General features: G+C 40.5%; 1 protein-coding gene across 5 annotated transcripts in view; it reads right to left on the bottom strand.

Annotated features, from left to right (window-relative positions):
- Nucleotides 1–21,060, bottom strand: part of trappc9 (trafficking protein particle complex subunit 9) — a 213,826-nt gene that overhangs the window by 74,449 nt on the left and 118,317 nt on the right. For all 5 annotated transcript variants that reach the window (XM_067611537.1, XM_067611539.1, XM_067611536.1 and 2 more), the window contains one exon: nucleotides 4,982–5,135. In XM_067611537.1, the coding sequence (XP_067467638.1) occupies nucleotides 4,982–5,135 (154 nt within the window). The remainder of the gene's footprint in view (nucleotides 1–4,981; nucleotides 5,136–21,060) is intronic.

Here is a 21,060-nt window from a genome sequence, read left to right on the forward strand (position 1 = left end):
ATCCAGATAATGTGTGATGATAAGGACACCGCTGATCATTTACACAGCTGACATTTGGAATAATGGGTGAAATGAGTAGCGCCCAGAGCACCAAACCTGTGTCTATTAACCTTTTAGGGAGAGTACAGTATGCATGCAAAGAGAGAGAGAGAGAGAGAGAGAGAGAAGGCATCTACAGACAAAACAAACTGTGCTGAAAAGTGCTCCTACTGTGCCTGCTGGATCATCTCCAAACTCAAAGTCTGACTCATAATGAATCGCATGTCACAACATGCACCTGCATCTTATTTGATGAACAGTGGTGAAACAATGGCAGTGTTGTGGCTTTGATCACTTGGAGCATGAACATGTAGAATTTCTACTTCAAGGCTTCAGTGGAATTGTTGGGAAACAGGAGCACTGAGCAGCTACAGCACGTCTTTGTTGGTACAGCATGAGGATCAGTAAGTAGCCTGAGCATCTGACTTTCTGTTGCAATTCTCTGTGGACCCTCATACAAGTCCACTTTGAATCTCACAAGTTACATAATATGGGGATGTTCATTATATCTTCTGACCCACTGCACAAAGAGCGGCCGCTGTTTGATTGTAGAGTAGCACTGGATATATTGTATGATTCCAGCAGTAAAGCACACACATAAGACAAGCTCTAGTATAACTGTCAATCATTCAGCACACTACTGTTTTTAAATTAGGGTGGCACGGTGGCTTAGTGATTAGTACTGTCACCTCACAGGAAGCAATACATGTTAAGTTAATATGAGAGTCTAAAATGTATGGATATGAGTCTAGAAGGTTATCCGTATGTGTATGTGTTAGCCCTGTGATAGACAGGCAATCTGTCCAGGTGTATCCCACCTCTTGCCCAATATGAGTTGATGCTACAGCCCATTTCAATCCAGCAGAGGGTAAGTGGGTATAGATGGCTGGATGGACTGAGATATTAGCTGCAGGCTTTTTTTTCTTTTTTTCTAGCCAAGCTAGTGGTGTAGCTCTAGGCGGTTGTCTTTTGATCCATCACTTTGTTCGAGACTGAAATGTAACAGCTATACATAACAACTACAACAGTCAGTTCTGCAGAGGATGAATCCTCATGAATTTGTGATGGACTGATTGTCATTATATTTGCTACATATATTCCTAGTGGGTGAATGTGAATGATTTTGGTGACCTCATGACTTTTTATCTAGTGCCATCATTGGGTAAAAATTTCAATTTCTCTAATACTTTGGTTTATGACAAAATTCCTGCAAAACTAATGACATTCCTATCAGCCTCAGTTATACTTTGTGTTTAGAGCTAATTCACAAACAGTATTGTCGTGAACAAGGTTTTCCAGTAGCCTAAAAGAGATGAAGGAGACAATCCTAATCAACAAAACTGAAGATAAAAGGCCTATTGGTCTCACCATACTCATTCCAGAACTCAACACATCTACCTTATGAGTACAGTGAAAGTATCGCTACATTGGAAAGAAGGTTAAAAGGTTGCTTTTAGTGTATACAGTACCTTAGATTTTGAATGGAGACATGGGTCCTACAATGGTCATTTGAACAACATACAGAACTGTATATTTAATGGGACTGACCATGAAACAAATTTGATAAGCACCCTTGGATTCATTCATCTGTGGCTGTATGAAACAGGATTTTATTCTAAGACAGAACTCCAATAAGAAGTGACTTTCATATTCAGGACCATATATTATATACACAGTATTTGTGGCCACTGAGCAACACATCCAACAAGTCAATTTCCATAATTTACCACAGAGCTGAGGAATCGTGGAAACCAAAGATGTTTGTCCACCAGCTAAACTTATAGTCAACAATCATTCAGAGTTCGGCACTTTAATGTTTGCCGTTACTGAATATTTTCAAGAGAAAGTCTTTCAAGAGTCATTGTTTTACAGACATTCAAAACTTCATTGTTCTCTAAAGTTATTTGAAATATAAACATAAATGCCTCCAAAATGTTGCATGGAGTTTTGTTACATCTATGGTTTTCACTGACCGTAATTGTTCATGATTTGTACTATTATTTGTTGATCAATTCTATGCATTTGGTGCTTTCTTCTGAGCTATATTAGCAACTTTTCAGTCAAGCAGCTTAATATACAAACATACAGAGTGGGTGTGAGTGGTCCTAGAATGTTCCTAAAGCCTACTGACCCTTTAGAGTCAGAAGACCCTTAGACCTAAGTTTAGAGCGAGAGATGACACAAATAGTGCTGCCTCCAGATTACAACTGAGCAAATGTCTTAAAGGTGATATTTACAAAGTTAAAACAAGTACTACACTGCACTGTTGTCCCCTGAAGTCAATCAACTGTATACTTGAAGCAACTGTCACTTGTGGTTTACGGCGGTATCTATGACAAACTGTATGCCACATATACTCTTCTGGCTAAAACAACTGTACAGAGAGTTATGCAGTTGTATAGCAACTGTGAAACTGATATAAGTGCTTGTTAGGACAGCTATTGAGACACAAATTAACTTCCACACAGTGCATTCAAAGATGATTCGTGAACTTGGCAACAATCTCTTCAAGGGGAAGACACACCTAACACATTCCCTTCTTCTCTCTTCTTTTTCTGTATATAGCAAAGCCTTTTCCTATGAGCGAATCACTATAACTGAGCACCATCAACAGAACAGAAATAATATAGTAGAGAACTCATAAATTACAAACTAAAATGACTGTTACTTTGCTCAAGGCCAAGTGAGTGCTTCTGAGTGTGACATGCACTGTAATCAAATCTTTTATTTCTCTAGTTTTTCATGCTGCAAAGGCAAAATCTACCCTGAAGCAGAATGTGCATTGTGCTCTTCCAATGATTTTAGACAGCTTAGTCACTATCTACACACAGAGGGATGTCTCCCTGTGCTGGAAATCAGATCATAGAAACTCGACTTGATGACATTATGTGACAAGTTTGGTGTCGTTCTTTTGACTCTGAATTAGTAATTTACTTCACACAAAGTTCCGTTCCACCCAAATGAGCTGTATTTGAATGTATAGTATGGCTTCCACCTGTGAATGAGAAAATCGCTCTGATGAAGGTTGCAAGACTGACTGACTATTTATCTTTGGATCAGTTTTCCACTTTGCCCTTAAGGGAGAGTGTTGTACCTTTCCTAAATGTGATTCTCTTTTGATTACATTTGGTGAAAAATCACAGTGGCTGTCTCATGGTCTATGAAGCAGCAACAGGATTTGTCTGTAGATGACATCATCAATACAGACTGTCTGTTGGATTTCAAAGAAACTTGTTAGAATTTATAAATTCACAAATTATCACCATGATTTATGTTCTAAATTGGATAAAATGATTTAAACAGGCACTTCCTGCAGTAAAGTTTGCAGCAATAAAGGGAGTGCTATTAGACTCGCTGCTGAGAATACATTTGTATGTCATTTTCTTTCTTTGCCCCTGCCTACACGCTGACAAATTACTTGTAGATAAAACAATGAACATAATGACAGGAGTGTTTACGCCTTCGTAAAAAGGGAAAAATATAATGGCAACTTCAGTACCTCAGAGCTTGGATTCATCATTAATTGAACACCATGCTCACCAACAATCTGACAGGCGGTTCTTGATTCTCTGAATGTGTGCACTGGTAACTGCCAACTGATCAGTTATGGGCTGAGTCACAGCACTGTATGCATGGGGATCAGTGGCTCTTTTCAACAGGAACTTTTTATGATACTTGTGAATTTTATTTCAATGTTGACTGCTGGCATGTGGCTCACGTTTTGGTTTGTTGGCCTTTATTCAGTCCAAGCTGCCAAGATTTGATTTGATTGAACTATGCCGCTCTCATGTGTTTTGGCTGATATAATATTATATGATGCTGTCAACATGAGATTTAGAATGTTGTAAGGACCCTGATATGTGTAATGGTATGTTCATCTAATATTCGAATTGTGTTTATGCAGGATTAAGCACTAATCATGTGTTCTGAGGTGGAAATGAAGGTTGCTGATGTTAAACGAGTTATGTAGCCAACTTCCCAAAGAATCTAAAAAGAGCTCCTGTCTTCTTGTTGTTTTTAATTTCCTTTGCCATCAGTGCATGTCTCCTTTCCAATGTGGATTCAGTCTCACAACAGTTGGTTGTTTTGTTGCATGAAAAACACATCTCAAGTGTCAAATATAGCTGTCACTTTTTAATCTATTAATGTTTTAATTTGCCTAATATTCACAATTTTTGAGCTGTAGTGGGAACGCAAGCATGAATGTTAAAGGAACTGATTGATTCCCACAGTTTCTTTAACTCCCTTATTCATGGGGCGAGTTGGTTGAAAAACCCTGCAGAAGACTTTTCATTTAGTAGTGGTTTCAAAGTTATTAACCCATATTAGTTCAGATGCATCTTCAGCATTGAGAACAATGGCAAAAATAAAAAATGCATCACAGGGATATATTGGGTAAGGTGCATACCATGTGACTCTCTGTAATCGACTGTTTAAAATCACTTATTAGAAAATTACGCAGAAGCAGAACACAAAGGGCAGCCTGCTAGCAATAATGGTACCAAAGATTACCTTAGTTGAACCAAAAAAAAAAAAGGGAAAATGTTCAAGTCATATTGCTGTGTGTGCTGTATGTGGTGCAATTACACATACACACACTAAGACATCACTTCACAGTGTCAAAGCGGCAAGCACTTCACCATACGCTTTCCCATCTGTCAGTGCAGTCGAACAAGTTCCCTGCTGGCCAGAGGGCCTCCAGATGTAAGATCCAGATGTCTTATATCACTGATCTCACTGATGTCAACAAACAACAACATTCAGCAAATATAGTGCTGCCTAAATCCATTTGACCACTTAAAACTATAACCTGCTTATTGATTTGGTAGAGACTGAGGACACTCAATTATGAATGTAAACCTTTCCCAGTTCCATCTACTTTCTGCCTCAGGCTGTTTTCTCTGATTAAGCTCTACCATACATGTAGGCACTGGAAGGATATGATGCTCCAACAGATGTCCAGCTTGCTGTTGATCTGGCAGCCCTGGGCATGTTGTCGCTCCTCTTCCAGCTGTTTGGGGTTAGTGAAGCGAACTGTCTCCTGGTCCGGCTGTGGCAGACTCTCAAAGTCAAACTTGTCAACCTGGATGGCCATCCTGCAACAGGACATAGAAGATGCACTTACAGACACAAGTTTCAGTTTATATAATTTCTATATGGTTAATAGGAAACTCCACAGTAACAGTAAGTTTTATGACTCTGGGAATGACAGTTACATAACTGTCATTTGAAACATAACTGAGTTAATCGAGAGTCAAATGACTTCAGTTTACGAGGGCTGAGAATGGACTTTACAGGGAAGTAGGAGACATCTAGTGTACAACAGTTAAACTTCTGAAATGAAATATATTTGCATATTCATAGATTATGGAATGTTTAATGAGGGAGTAGATGCCAAGGATTTTAAGGATTTTAACATGGTAATTTTACTTTTTTTGTGGAAAAACCGTATCAGACACACATTATTGTTCCAAGCAGAGTATCTTATCATTTTAATACATGTCTGGGGGGGGGTCTTTAATGAAAACCTAATTCAAAAACAGCAAAATAATTTCAACAAGTCCATAAAAGCTATTAGTGTAGTACTCATCCCGGGTAAAACTCATCCCGTGCCCTGTTTAGGAAAAGCTTGGATGATTAATACCAAAAATATGTTTGGGTGAACTATACTAATCCATTTACATATTTCTACGTTTTACCCTCAATAAATCACAGTGACTATGTTAATCTTCATCTACAGAATATTTCCATGAAGGAAACCTTGCTTACATTTCTGCCTGATGACAGCCAATGTGGACTGCTTTGTGTGGTTTGGCAAGTAATAAATTATTTATCTAGTCTGAACAAACACCCTGAGGTCCAAGCTTCCCCCTCTATTCTGTGGGTGTTTCTAAGTTTTTTTTATTAAAAAGAGCCAGTGCGTTCGTTGCCCAAGGTTACATCAAGTGTCACATCAGGATTCAAAGTCTGTGTGTACTATTTACACATTTGCTTATGAAACTGACCCCGAAGCCCACCTCTAATTATCCCCACAGCATTTAGACTATCCATTCCGAGATGAAACATGAATTGTATGTATTCTTTCTCTGACTGCACAAATCTCTGTAGAGTTCAGAGCTTATGCCTGTAGAGCGTAATACAAAGAGAGTGTATGGAGATGTCCTGAAGGGAAAAGGGAAATAAGAGGAATAAGGGATGAAGTGAACCGCCCCCCATGTCCCCTGGATGAAGCAGTGTGTGATGCAACCCACAACCTCACTGCTGCCCTGCTGCTGTGTATATTCTGCATTTTTATCGTTAAAAACTCTAAATTAAAGATCAAAACCAACAATGAATTGATCATACTAACAAGTGTTTTCTGTGTGCCCAAAGCCTGATATATATTATCTTATTCCTCTGTATCATAGAGCTCAATCAAAACACATAAAAACAAAACACATACAAACACATCAGTGAGTCACACTGCTGCACTGGCTGACATGTTCCTTCATTACAATTAACTTGGGCACTGTTACACTGTAAATTGTCCCCATCAAATGGACTACTCCTGATATGGAAAGTTAAACCACAAAGATAAGTATATTACTCCTATTTGATTACTGTTTGCTAAACAGTAAAGTGACCAGCTGTTTTCAGAAATTCCTTAGCCTCTTCAGAAACTTGGTTTAAAGCTCCACAGATCAGTAGTTTTATATTAAAAATAGAACAAACGACTAGAACCGGCAATTATCACACACAGGGTGGGAAATTAGCACCAGCCACCAGCCAAATGCTGGTAAAATATGAAAGTGGCTGGTAAATTTCAGACACAAACTAATGATTTTTTTTATTGAGTGGCTGGTGAATTTGAACATTTATCTGTCAGTGGCTGGTAGATGTTCATATTTAAAATGTGAATTTTCCCACCCTGATCACTCAATTCTCTCAGTAGCCTGCATTTTCAGCTGCAAGCATTAGCAGCACCTGTTTTCAGAAAAAAAATACTTTTTTGTAACCTTGTGATTCTTCAACTTCACTGAAAACTTCAGAATCACCAAACCTGGAGATACGTATTGAACTTCTACTGCAAAGTGAAACATAGGCACAATACTGAAATGAAGCTACAGCAGCACTTCACAGGAGAGAAGAAATGTGTCTGGCCTCTTACCGGTGTCATGATGAGTGATAGGCTTTACTTCAAAGTGTTTAACTGAGACACAGACCATCAGACTCTTCTTTGCACAGAGGACAGAACAAAAAAGTCTAACATATAGTCCATTTTTCTGTGCCCTCAGTACTCCTGCCATTACCTACTTATAGAAATGACACAATATGACTTTGAGGTGGGCTGATAACTGAAAATTACCTGGACATCCATCTCCACGGGAAGCCAACTTGCAATGAGAGGTTCTTTTAGGGTCACTCACTGTTTTTAAGCCTTGCTAAATCACTGCTTTGACATGAACCACACTGACCAATGCTAATGATTTCATCATGAACATATTAAAGAGCTGTGGCCCTATGTGCTTAGCTATTTTCATTCTGTTTGATAGGCAAAACAGTAGATCCATGTATTGAATTGTAGGCTCACCTCTGGATTCCAGTTCAAAGGTTCCCAGAGGAGTCATTTTCTGATGCACAGACAGGGAGATGGGCCAAGGCTTTGTTGTATTTTTTCTTAATAGCTATTATCACGGTGCTCTCAAATGACGAATTACAACAGAACAGAGATTATGTGAACACTACATTGACCAAGCAAATCACAAACACCCTTTAATCATGGAGTAATGTGAGGGAGAAAGTCAGATTGTGATCTTGGACATCTGCTTGGCACAAGAGCCAGCCCACAGGTATCATTACAGGTGATCTGCTGTCTCACCTGTCTTATATACAAGTATTGCGAATCATTAATGCAATTACCCTTACAAGAAAAAAATCTCTTGATGAGTCCAGAGACACACAGACATCAAAGTGAGGTGGAGGAGAAAAGGCAATGCAATTATCATTTCACAGCCTTTACAACAAAGCAGAACACAAATTAAATAACAATTAAGACTTCAAAACAAAGAGGAAAGAAAAGCTCCAGGTCTTGCTGCACCACACTCAAATACATCCGCCTTTGAAGATTAGTGGTATTAGGCTTATGTCACTGACTGAAGTCCCATCTTCAAATGGGCGCTGCTTTTCATTCAGTCATCTTCAAAAGCGCACATTACACACTAAGTCTAAAAATACCATGTTGCCATAATGCAAATGGACCATATATGGGAAGACACTATTTGGTATGGCCTTGTACTGGTTTTCTTTGGACAGGTAATTAGTGAGAGCCAGACAGCCACATCCAAATTAACACTTCAAATGGGGAGCAATATGGAAAGGAATGTTTTTCAAGAAATAAAACCAAACATTTAGCATTATAGCAGTGAAAAGATTACTATGTATTTCCTGTAAATTGCATTCACTGTAATAAGGACATAATGTAAAATTGACAGCATGTAGAATTTTCTAATTTATAATGACATTAATTTGGTGGGATTTGATGTGAGAATTTTAGTGGCCTGTCTGCATTAGCTGCTATCTAGTAATCCATTTTGAGGCTTCTATGCTCCACATCAAACCCAGTCTATAAGGGAAATAAAGGATCTGCTAAAAAAAGAGGCTAACAAAGGCTAGGATATAGCTGTATCTGTCCAACACTAATACTAGACTAATTGTATAGTGTTGTATTGGGAAATTATGTCCTACATGGATTTAAAAGGGGTTCACTACATGGTACATGCCAGTTGCCTACACTGAGCCTTGAGCTAGAGTGGGTGACAGTGTTATAATTAACAACTCTGTAAATATAGATATTTTTTGTGTTAATAAATACAATTAATTATAAAATATGAGACAGTCCATAGAGCAGTAGTTTTAACTGCAACAAAGACCACATCCAACTTCCAAGCACCCCTAAAAGTGTTTTTTTTTTTTACTAAGGCAGGAGAGCATTAAGAGGCCAAGCTCTACCACCACCACTCCGCACCATCTTCTTTTTTCATTGATTTGATTGTGGAGTCTTTCAAGGATTAGGCCATATCTTGAGACTAATCTAGCCTGTTACAAGGCTTTTAATAACAACCTGTGTGCTGAGCTGGGGCCACCGTAGAACATCTCTAGGCCTAATTCCCAGTCCATTTCACCTCCATGCCTCCCTCAAGCCCCTTGCTGATAACAGCCTGTTTGGCCTTTATTTCTCTGGCTAAGAAAGGCGGCAAGGGTAGATGTGAGATTGGATGGATGGATGGATGGAGTGATTTCACCCAAATTTCTATCTCTCAAAAGGGTGAGCTGTGAAGCAGTTAGCATTCAGATAAATCCTATAAAGACATACTGAGATGAAGGCTAGATCTAGAGAAATAAGCAATATTATTCATGCCCATACATACAGATAGAGAGGTCTATTTTCTTGTCAGTCTGTGGGGCTTTGTACTGGCCAAGTGGGATTTTTGTCAGGCACAAACAATGTTTTTTGTTTTTAAGCCTGCATCCATTTAGTATTTTGATGACTCACTATGTACTTGACTGTAAGGGAGAGTTGGAGCAAAGCAGAGGTGTGTTACAGAGATTTGAGCAAGTTCAAAGCACCTGGCATGAGGCACAGTCGTGTTCTGTGCAGTTTTCATGGTTTTGCAAAGAAATGCATGAGTGAACAGACCCTATCTAAAGATTGTTGTTCAGTGAATGATATTAAAACTCTATGTATACAAGTTGCTGTGCTATAAATGACTATCAGCGAGTCAATTCTGTCTCCTACAAAATACATTTTCACATAAATGTATTTGATTTGCCAGATAAGTTTTGAAGGAAACATCATTGCTGCCTAGATTAACTTCACTGACAATGTTTTTTCCAATCCAGAAGTGTCCCCACCTTATCCAGGAGGTCAGGGTTGGTGCATAGTCATACAAAGCACAGCACTAAAAACCAACAAAGTGTATGTGGTAATACTAATTGAGAGACAGAGTTAATCAGGATTTGCAATAATGCAAATTGTGGAAGATTCTTTTATACTGTACGTAGATGCCAGGGAGGAGCTTGTGCACATCCTTGTATTTAACCACCATCACGTCTTTGACTCCATCACTCTTTGAACTGCTTCCCACAAGCTTCTCCAAAAGGAGCAGTTATGTCTTTGGGAAGAATCATGACACGCAAACTTAAGGCAATATACAGCAATTTCAACTGAGAATGTCCAAATTGCATTTTTATATTTGCTCCTGACCCTGGTCCAAGCATGCACATGTATTATATCATGGTTGATAAACCCACAAATGGTGCCCTGTTGATTTCAATGAGAGCTGCTCCCCACAAGCGTACATCAAAAAGTTTCGTCAACATTCTATTGTGGGACCATGACGCATGCACATTAGCCGGAATTAGTCCGAAGATAGTTGAGCCATGAAGAACACCAGAATAAATGGCTATTGTGAGCTATTTGGGTAGTAAAGGTGAGAGATCTAACACACCTTTATTTAATTTTTCTGCCAAAAAACATCTAAAAGCAAACCAGACCCGCATCACTAAATATCGTGTCCACTGCGTGCGACTTCTGACACTATATTGCTAATTACCACCATCCTGCAATAAGCTGTGGCAGTGAAGCCTTTTTTAATGGCAGTAATAACACCAGCTTAGGATGAGCCGGTCACAGTGAAACGACCTCTTCCTAATTAAATGCTGTGTTGCCTCAGACCAAAAGTACATGATAATCACATTAAAGCATATGGGGGTCGCTTTCATCTGACCACTGCGAAACCATGAATCATTTCAGCTGCCAGGTCTATAACCTCAACTATGGACACAAAATCACAGCAGGTTCAAACACATCAGTGTTGTGCAGATGCAAGAAATCTGATTGTGCAAAAGCAAACATTTTCAATAGAATATAAAAAAATATAAAAAGAATTTTGATGGTGATGATGGTGCTGGTGCTAATGCTAATGCTTAAGTAGTGTACGAAATTTTCATGGCTACCAGTCAACTGCTGTTGCTCTAATTTTACTACTACTGCTATTTGTCTATTTTAGCACAGTTAAAAAGGTATTCAAGTTTTGTTTGAGTTTTTTTCAATTGTCTTGTGCTATTACTACTTTGTGTGCAGGTTTTCTCTATTGTGTGACTGTAAGCTCGCTGTGAGCAATGTGTACAGTTTGAAATATGCCCTATGCAGCCTGTTACAGAACAGCAAATTGTTTGCAGCAAACATTTTATCAGAGCCTTTTTGCATCTTTTTTTAACAGCCAGTGATTGTGTTATGTCACTGGGGAGAAGCTGAGAGTGAAGACCATACAGAGTGTGTGTATGTTTTCACAGAGAGGGTTATTTTTAGCTCACGTGCAAGAGCTTAAGGGCGGAGATCCATAGAGGACTGTGCAGAGGCAGGCAAGAGCAACAGTGTATTTTTAGACTGCGGCTGACTCTGTGTAACCCTTTGTTTGCAGCGGCTGCAGAGATAGTGGCGCTCCATCCATCCACATCTCACTCAATATGATGAGCCGCATTAAATACGACTCCTTACAGCCAATTACTGTATGCGGATATGTATCCAAGAATGCTACTGTGCAGACAATCTTCTAATGCGCTGGCTGTCATTAAAATTGAGGCTTGGTAGACTATTACTAGGGTTGACAGAGTGAGCTATTTTTGTCTCGGCTGTTAAAAGCCAGAAGCTTTTTTGGGGGGCATTTTGCCATTATTAGATAGCACAAAAGAGAGAGGCAGGACATCAGGAGGGGAAAGGGAATGACATGCAACAAAAGTCCCCAGCTGCATTTGAACAGGTGATTGTGCTGTTTGTAAATGAATTCAAACTAATAATACATTATTGATTTGTATGTGAGCTGGACACTAAAATGATAGCACGGGGCCTAACCATAACATTAAGCTCAATGAAGTCACAGGTGACTGGAGAAGGAAATGGCTGTCTCTGAGGCACACAAATCTGCTGTATATCTGTCTATGTGAATATATGAATTCAGAGGAGATGAAGCACCTTTCCAGAATAGCAGCAATATAAAAACATGATGTACATTACGTTGTGTCAAATGACTAGCACCAGTGGACTGAGGCAGCTGGATGGAAGAATTGTAGAAATATTGTATATAAGGACATGTGAGTAGAAAAAGATCTTGATGCTCTAGCACCTTAACCCATCTCCTGACAGCCAACAGGGCTAAAACGCCCCCTAGGGAACATATTATTTCATGAAAATGTGTAAAGAAAAAAAAAAACTCCCACAGATGCTAAGAAAATATGACAGTGGTGTGAAGCTGAATCCCAAAGAGAGGACCAGCAGCAGCAGATGTACATCACAGCAGTCAGCCCTCATCTTTGTCAGAAAACATTGCTCCTATGCCCTCTCCTCAGCAGATACAAGTATTTTTTCATTGGACATGATATTGTTCATGTAATGAGCATTTTACACTCTTTTCATGGCAAATGGAGACACAGAGAGAGAGAAGCAACTTTGATCTGCAGGTTTTGAGAAAAAAAAAAAAAATCACATGATAATATTCACTCTCGGCTGGGACTGTTGAAGATGGGATAACTGCCTGCAGATGCATTATGTGCTCCGCTGCCATGAAAAGTAGCACAAGAACGGGAAAGGTGGTCACCATGGAAACAAGCTTTGTTTGAAAAGCTCGTGCAATGAGGCGTGTCTGCCCTTGTGTGCACCGATCCGGCAGAGCCAAAAGGCATGGCGAATGGAGAGGAGACATGGCTAGAAAAGAGAAACTGCTGCAGTGAGCGCTAACTCCCCAGTCAACTACAGGTGGTATTACTGAGCTGGCTCTGCAATGGTAATAGTAGACGGCAGTGGTAACTAGTTAGTGCCTAGGGATTGAAACTGGGATGAGATGTAAACCCCCATAGGCCTGTTCATATCCCCTGGGAGACACAGCTGTGGTGTTGATGCAGAGTGGGGGTGGGGATCAGGAGGGTCTGTGAGCAAACTGCTGCTAGCAAAGAAAAAGATACTGGATGGCTTTCAAGACAGAGAATCCAAACCACTGAATGTTATGTTTATTACAATGAAACATATTAAGCTTTCAAAGATTAGCTTAAATGTTTTTTTTAGTATGCCATGTAGATAGTTTATTTCATTTGCCCAGGTTTATCAACCTCTGAGATTTTTGCCTCAAACCAAATATAATGAAGGTGAACAGAATTTAATTTGAGGTGTTCAAAAAAAGAAAGAAAAAGAAAACAAGAAAAAGAAAACCCCAAAAGGCATCTGCATGGCTGGCTACAACTACACTGGTAAGGTAGAAAATAGTCTTTTGATAATTTGGGGGACACTTACAGAATCTGTAAGTGTTTCAAATCACAAAAAGCCTTTTATCAATGTTATTTTTCCAGTTCTTATTAAAATATTTATGGTATGCTATATTCTATTTAACTTCCTCTTTTGTATTTACCTTTGCTTTTATTTGCCTGATTCTATTTAATTATAGTGCTGGAATGTTTTAATCTTGATTTTCCTATGAAACGCACTTATTAACTTTATTTTGAATGGTGCTGTGTAAATACAGTTTCTTACTATAATTATTTTAATGTTTAAAGTCTTCCATTACCTGTATTTGTGTGTAGGTGATACAAAACGAAGGTTATGATATTGTAACCCTAGTCCTATAAGCACAGGCAGAGCCCTCTACTGGACTTTATGGGTAACACTCGCCTCTTATCACAAGCACGCAATCGCTCACTGAAATTTGCATGTACATAGCCAGCCCATTAGGACACGCCTACCGATTACGTGTGTCTCACACAGTATATAAGGCAGCACTTCATTGCTGCTCTCATTGCACAACCACTTCCGCGGACGGTTAAGGCACATCAGGGTCCATAGGTAGAGGGCTCCACTTGAACATATAGAACTAGGGTTACAATATCGTAACACTCACACCACCCTTTTCACAAGTCCTGAGTCACCTCTGCGAGCACGGACCTTGAAAAGGAGCCCGTCATGTCCAAGAGATGGAACCTTATAAACAAGGCATATATCCTCAAGGCAAGAGACATGTACCCCCCTGTGACCCCTGTTTCACGAGGGGTTGGGCAAAGATAGGTCTGTTGCCAAAAACCCTCATGACAGGTGGAAATAGCTGCTGCAGACACTTTAATAGTGGCATGAGAGAGTTCTTTTTCTACCAGATACTATAGAAAGGGGAGAACCTGTCACACTGCACATGTCAGGGGGTCTAATCTCCTTTCCTTGCACCAGCGTTAGAATCCCAACCACTCGGCCTTGTAGCAAGCAATGGTGGATCTTGCTCTTGCCGCCTGGATGGTCTGCACCATCTGTACAGACAAGAGCCAAGCCCGGAGAGGTTGGCCCAATGTGGGCAGCATGCCTATCAAGCCCTCCTCCTGAGACAGGGCCCCCCAGACTTGAGGGAGGTACCAGGGCTGGGCCACCAACATCTGGGTCATCTCTGTGTACCACAGCGCAGAATGGCGGTCTGGGGCTATAGGATGAACAACAGCCACTCTTGTCTCACTCTCTCCAGCAGAAGGGAAATGAGACAAAGAGGAGGAAAGGCATAGAGCAGCCTCCTTGGCCGTCTTGCAGCATCAGAGAGAACCAGAGCGGGAAGTGTGTGTTGTTGCGACTGGTGAACGGATCCACTTCTGCTTCCTTGAACCGGTTCTAAAGCTGCTACACCACCTCAGGCTGCAGCCTCCACTTGAACCACTGGATGGCCCGCCGCCATGAGCCCCAACACCTGCATGACAAAGCCGCCACTGCTGTTCCCCGCCAAGAACTGCCTGCTGCAGGGCCGTCTGTCTGTTCCAACAGAACAACCTGTAGATGAGTCAAGCATGACTCCCAGATACTCCACCTTTTGGCGTGGCTGGGGAGCGCTCTTCTTCCAGTTTATGGCAAAACCTAACCGGGTTAGGTGCAGCACGAACTTGTGTGGATGTGTGGAAAATGGCCCATTCCTTGGACCATGGCCATGACGATGAGGTCGTCTAAGTACAAGAAGACCCTCATGCTATGGTTGTGCAGCGGTTGCAGCGCAGCATCCACACACTTGCTGGGGGAGCCAAGGAAGAGCCAAATAGTAGCCTATTGTACTTGTAGGCTATACCCTGAAAGGCAAAACGCAGGAACTACCTGCATTTCGGTGCCACCTCTATGTGAAAATATGCATCCTTCAGGTCGATGGTGGCGAACCAGTTGCCTGGTGGAACCAGTTCCAGCAATCACCTGATGGTTAGCATGTGGAACGTCTTTCGGACAATAAACTGATTCAGGATGCGTATATCCAAAATGGGTCTGAAACCTCATTTCAGACCCATTCAGACACCTTCTTGGGAACCAGGAAGTACATGGAGTAAAAACCCCTCTGTCTGTTGTGAGTGGGAACAATCAAGACAGCCTGTTTAGGTCTTGATGTCCTTGGAGAGAGAATATATCTTCTCTTGAGAGGATAGATTTATCTCCTTGATGCTCAAGAACGGAGGAGGAACAGGGCAAAGTTGGAGGGAATAACCCAGTCTCAGTGTTCTGTCCATCCACTCCATTAATGTGCAGCTGTGACACGTTTCCTCATAAAACTGTCAGAGGTGGCGGCAGCCAGAAAGCTGTGGTACTCCGATTCGGCCCTCTCCTGCCTACGGGGGGCTATCAAAAAGGCCAAGCCAACAGTGTGGTCCGTGAACACATCACCGTCTGCTGCCTCATCACAGCATTTGATGCTGTGTCAATGTGTTCGTTCCCCTTTGTATTTCCCACAGAAATAACTGGGGGGGGAGCGAAACAGATATGATGTCTCCCCTCCTCCGTTCGTGTGCGGGCTTGAGGCATTACTCCTTAAGGAGTATGCCAGTATGCCGGTCCCATGAAGGATAGCAGCGAGAACAGCAGGAGACAGTGTTGACACTAAGCAGACATATGGTACCCTCTCCCCGGCCAATGTGTGGGCGTGAAGCTTTATTCCTCAGTGAGGAGATAATGCCGCTAGCCGCATCACAGTTAGCCAGAGAGATGAGCTGTGCTAGCATGGCAACTCCATCTGTGGAGAGGTAAGATCAGAGAGTAGATTTGCCATCACTGAAGTGAGAAGTTTGAGAACAACAGCAAAACACTGCCTTGTATACTGTGTGAGACACGTCATTGGTAGGCATGTACTGATTGGCCAGCTACATACATGCAAATTTCAGTGGGTGATTGTGTGCATGTGATTAGAGGAGAGTATTACCCATAGAGTCCAGTAGAGTGCAGAGCCTGTGTGAGATAGAACTACAGAAACACACCCAGATTTAAGCCTGAAAGTTCATTCTTGGAATTGATAGTTTAACCAAAGAAAATGCTTACTGAGCAAACCCCATCCACCGAGGAGGACCATGAGAGGTTGAAAGCTCCATAAATGCTCCAGAAAAAGCTAGTAAGTGGACATTGGGTTAAGGTTGGAGTTTTTACAGGTTTTTTGAACAAATATTCAGATTTAATGCCAATGTGCTGTGAGTCACTCAAGAATACTAATTAATTATAAGAGTTGGTCAACTAGGGAAAAGAGAGCTGAAAGTCAGGACAGAAAACAACAATATGGATTTCAACAAAGAAACTGTGGAATGAGTGGTGCAAAGAAATCTCCTGGAAGATGCTGAGGATGAGCTTAGAGGGATCACATCACAAGGAGGTGACCGAGGGTGTTCTCCCACTGGTTATATTTATACAGCTGATGGCTAGAGACAAGAGCCTCAGGGCCTCTGCTCTTCTATTCTGATAATTAGATACTGTTCAAACACTTGCATCAAACTGATCCTATACAAAAGGATCACCCAGCAAAGGACTTGACTGACTTACAGTCAAACCCACGTAATTACAATGTTTGAAGACTTGTTTTATGCAAATTACTTTTCAGCCTGACATCTTGGACAACATTTCTTATTTTCAATTCATATTAATAACAGAATCTTTCATTTGCTCAGTCTCATCATAATTTGCTCATTAGATCAAAGATTCAGTCCCAGAAAGGTCAGAGCTGTCTGACGAACAGGATCGCTCCTTTTTTCTCAAATGAAAGAATATAAAGTAAGTGAAGAGAGCAGTGCTAATTTGCATGCTGTTTATGCAGAGCAGTGACCATTAGAGCCTGATCATTTTTCTAAACTCAAGGTGGTTGAAAAAACTGCCATCGAGGAGTATTGTGGGGTGAATTAGTCATTTTGCCAAAACCAGACTTAATGTGCATGGTGAAGCATACTAATGAATGCATGTTTAATTTTACAGTATCACTATCAAAACCTTTATGGCCATAATTTTCCATGCTCAATCTTGCAGGTTGGGGATGGGCATGTCGGACAGTGGAGAGCACCGCTGCAGTTGCAGTGTTAATTCTGGGGACTAGCAGTACTTTTCAACAACATCAAAACAAAGGTCATGAACTTTCTTAACAAAATTCCAGCTTCTTTGGGGGTAAATCCAATTTACCAGTAGAAGTTAAATGCTTAAAGGGGACATATCAGGCTTTTTTTGTAATTTTCTGTTATGTATATACTGTTATTGTGTTGGATGTTAAACATGGTTGAGGTGAACGTATGTAAAATGCTGCCTGCAAGTCAAAAGTCAGGGCTTCCACCTGCTATGAACACTCTGCAATGTTACCCCTACTTCCCCATTGAACTGACATCACATTGTTCGCACATGCCCACAAACCGCTGTCCGTTCCATAGCCTTTGTTGCTAAAGTAGTTCCACAGGTTGTTCATGTTGTCCACTTACAAACTTCAGATCAGATCAGATCAGATTTTGGCTCAAACATGTACTAATGTATATGAAGTTTCCATTTCGAGTAAAGAATGAGAACAAGAAATGACATGCAACTACTACTGTTAGCCTCCCAAGCCGAGAGAAAAGAGTGGGCTCATCAGAAGGGGGGCCTTAAAGAGACAGGAGCTAAAATGGCCTATTTCAGACAGAGGCTGAACTGAGGGACTGTGTAAAGGACCAGTATAATATAAACACATTTTTTGAACTGTAAATCATACAAAGATATTCCAGCAGAGCCCCAGAATATATATATAGACTTGGAAATGTGCATGGAACATCCTCCTTAAGGATTTCCTATGCTGGTAAAGTTGACGACAATATTTGTGCATTCCCAGGGCATCTGTCCCACCTGAGCAGATGTTTTCAGACAAACAGCGTTTGGCTCACCCCAATCATGTAGCTAAGGTATGCTTATTATGTTAATAAAATTAGTAACACGAAGTTTATTGCTGGTTATTTAGTAACAAATATTTAAAGCGACAGCCCTTTTACAAGAAAATGGACTAGACTTTGTTGTAAGTGCTAAATCTACCCTGCATGTTCAGTCTTATCAGACTAATGTTCTCAAAAAAAAGCCTGCAAGTGGTTCAGCATTATTTATCTAATATTTTGAACTTCTCTGGCCATTCTTTAAAGCTAAAGGGAATGGAGTCGGAGCACTGCGACTGTAGATGATCATCCAGTAACATCATTTTTTTACTATAATTTATTACTGAAATACTTAATCTACTTGGATTTTATTGCGATTATGGGTAAAGCCAATAGTTTAACAAGACTATGAACCTACAGCCACGCTAGCAGTTCTGTGAAGCTGTACTTTGCCACAGTGCAATTTGAGTGAAAAGCTGAACTTGGCATGCTAACATGCTTACCATGACAACGCTAACATACTGATGCTTAGAAGGTACAGTGTTTACCATGTTTAGTTTAGCATGTTAGCATGCTTACTGTACATTTGCTAATGAGCACAAAACACAAGGTGCAGCTGAGGCTGATGGGAATGTCATTAGTTATTGGACACATTTTAAATTTGATGGTGCAACAGGAAAAGTCTGGAGATCACCAAAAGGCTTTTAAATTATCCTGAGAGGGGACATGTGAACCAAATTTTATTGCAATCCATCCAACAGTTGTTTCACTGAAAACCTCATGCCAACCTGCTGGTGGCGCTAGAGCACAAGTCAGAGGATATACCAAAGTCAGTCAGAGTAATGCCACTAACGTGGTAAAAAACACTTGTATTATGGAACACTCATGAATCCCCCTAGTGTTGCATCATTTTTAAAAAGATTATCTGATTATTGATTGTTAATATGTCTAGTAACTGATTAAAGGGAATTGCTTGAAATAAAAAAAATAACACACAGCAACACACTTTGAATATTCATTAGCCAAGAATAATGTTATGCCAGGAATATCTGCAGCATCCAACCACAGAAGAATAGATAGATACACATCCTCTCCTCTCTGTTCTGCTTTGTTCAAAGCAAACATAGGGAAAAAATTAAAGTTTGGGCATCACTGTGTGGTGTCACTGCGGTCTTTGGGAACCTTGTAGCGCTTCCAAACATCAAAGTGACCATTCACATTCTGAGGTGCTTCACTTTTTTTTTCATTCGTCATTAAAGAACACCATCAAGGGGATAAAGACCTTGTAAAAGACATGTCTGTGAATGATATGAGAAGATGAAAGCAGCACTCTGTCGCTCACCTTGTTCCCCCCTCTCCACGTGTTACCTTCACAGGGAAAGAATACACACTCAACAAACTAAACTTACTGCTCAAACACAACCAATCGGGTCTTTGTTTTTGAGTAACAGCATTCAATAAATGTACAGTAAGCCATCACCTGTCACTATCTAAAATGACTTAAATGTGGCTATACCGGAAGATGAAAACAGCTCCGTGTTGCTGTCTTCAGACTCCCCTCATATGGGCACAAGTCAAGAAACTATTAAATCTACCGTTCAAACTGCTATTTTTCTCTCCATGCATGAAGGCCTTTTCTTCCTTTTCTATTTGTGTAGCCATGATAAAGCTCAATAGAAACAATTAAAAATCGTTTGTTGTGGGAGGAAAGTGTGGATGATTGACAGAGTCATTTTTGTGACTGTCAGATTGAAGACTTAGCTTCACAAGTCCTGGATGAAGACTCTAGAAAACATCTTGCGCCTGACACCTCATTCATCATAAAACAGGAAAGAAATTTGAAATGACATGGCCATCTGATGTTGAGAGAGGATGAGCTGGAGAGACAAGCACAATATGGTTCAGCAGACGGAGATCCACAAGTCTGTGGCCTTGTTTCTCTCTGTATGCAAAATCCTACCCCACTCTGAATAATCTGTGTGTGCACTGGGTGTGTGTCAAAGGAAATGATCAGCATGTTGCCAGAACTGAGCTGGGGATGAGTGAGGCTGCATCCACTATTCTCTGCCTTGTAGGGGTATCTACAGAAATATCATATGCTATGAAAGAACCAATATGCTAAATCTGAGCTAATCTTCTGATAATGAATTTATGTGTCTGTCAGGCTTTAAGAGAAATCTCTACAGGACGGAAGCACTGATCGGTGGAGTCAAAGGCAACTGCTGTGTCTACAGGGAATGTCAGTCAAAGGGGGAAAAAGACATGTAAGTCTATATATACATCTGCAGTTGTTACCAGACTTGACATGTTTTACCTCAGAGGCACATTGTGTCATATTGTATCAGTTTCTAGAGAAGCTTGGTTTTTTTGAATCAATTACAGAGATGGCACATTATGCATACTGACCTCTGCTTATGTTCTTACAGTATGTACACCATTTACTGTAGGACGTATCAATGAGAGATGGGTCGAGTGAATCTTGGCAATTTGGGGAATTATAAAACAGTGACAGATGACCTGACTTAACAGAACATTCTGATGGCAGAAAAAAAGCAAACAAGCTTCTATCTGACAACAGTTTTATATTTATGTTATATTTTTTTTTACCTCTGACTTCATTTTAATGCCCTCAGGCCATCGTTTTACAGCGCCACTTGTGAAGACAAATCGTCTCTCAAAATCTTTCATTTCTTCTGCCATCAGGCTGTTAAACCTTGATAGCAGTGTGTGGAATGAATAATATTTCCATACTCGTGGAGTTTTATTGTCTTAACTAATCATTCTGAGGCTTGTTATTACTGGGACTAGGATTTTACTTATCTATTACGTATCTATTTATTGTTCATTTAT

The sequence above is a fragment of the Thunnus thynnus genome, chromosome 15 (assembly GCF_963924715.1).
Source record: "Thunnus thynnus chromosome 15, fThuThy2.1, whole genome shotgun sequence".
In the NCBI taxonomy this organism is placed as follows: Eukaryota; Metazoa; Chordata; class Actinopteri; order Scombriformes; family Scombridae; genus Thunnus; species Thunnus thynnus.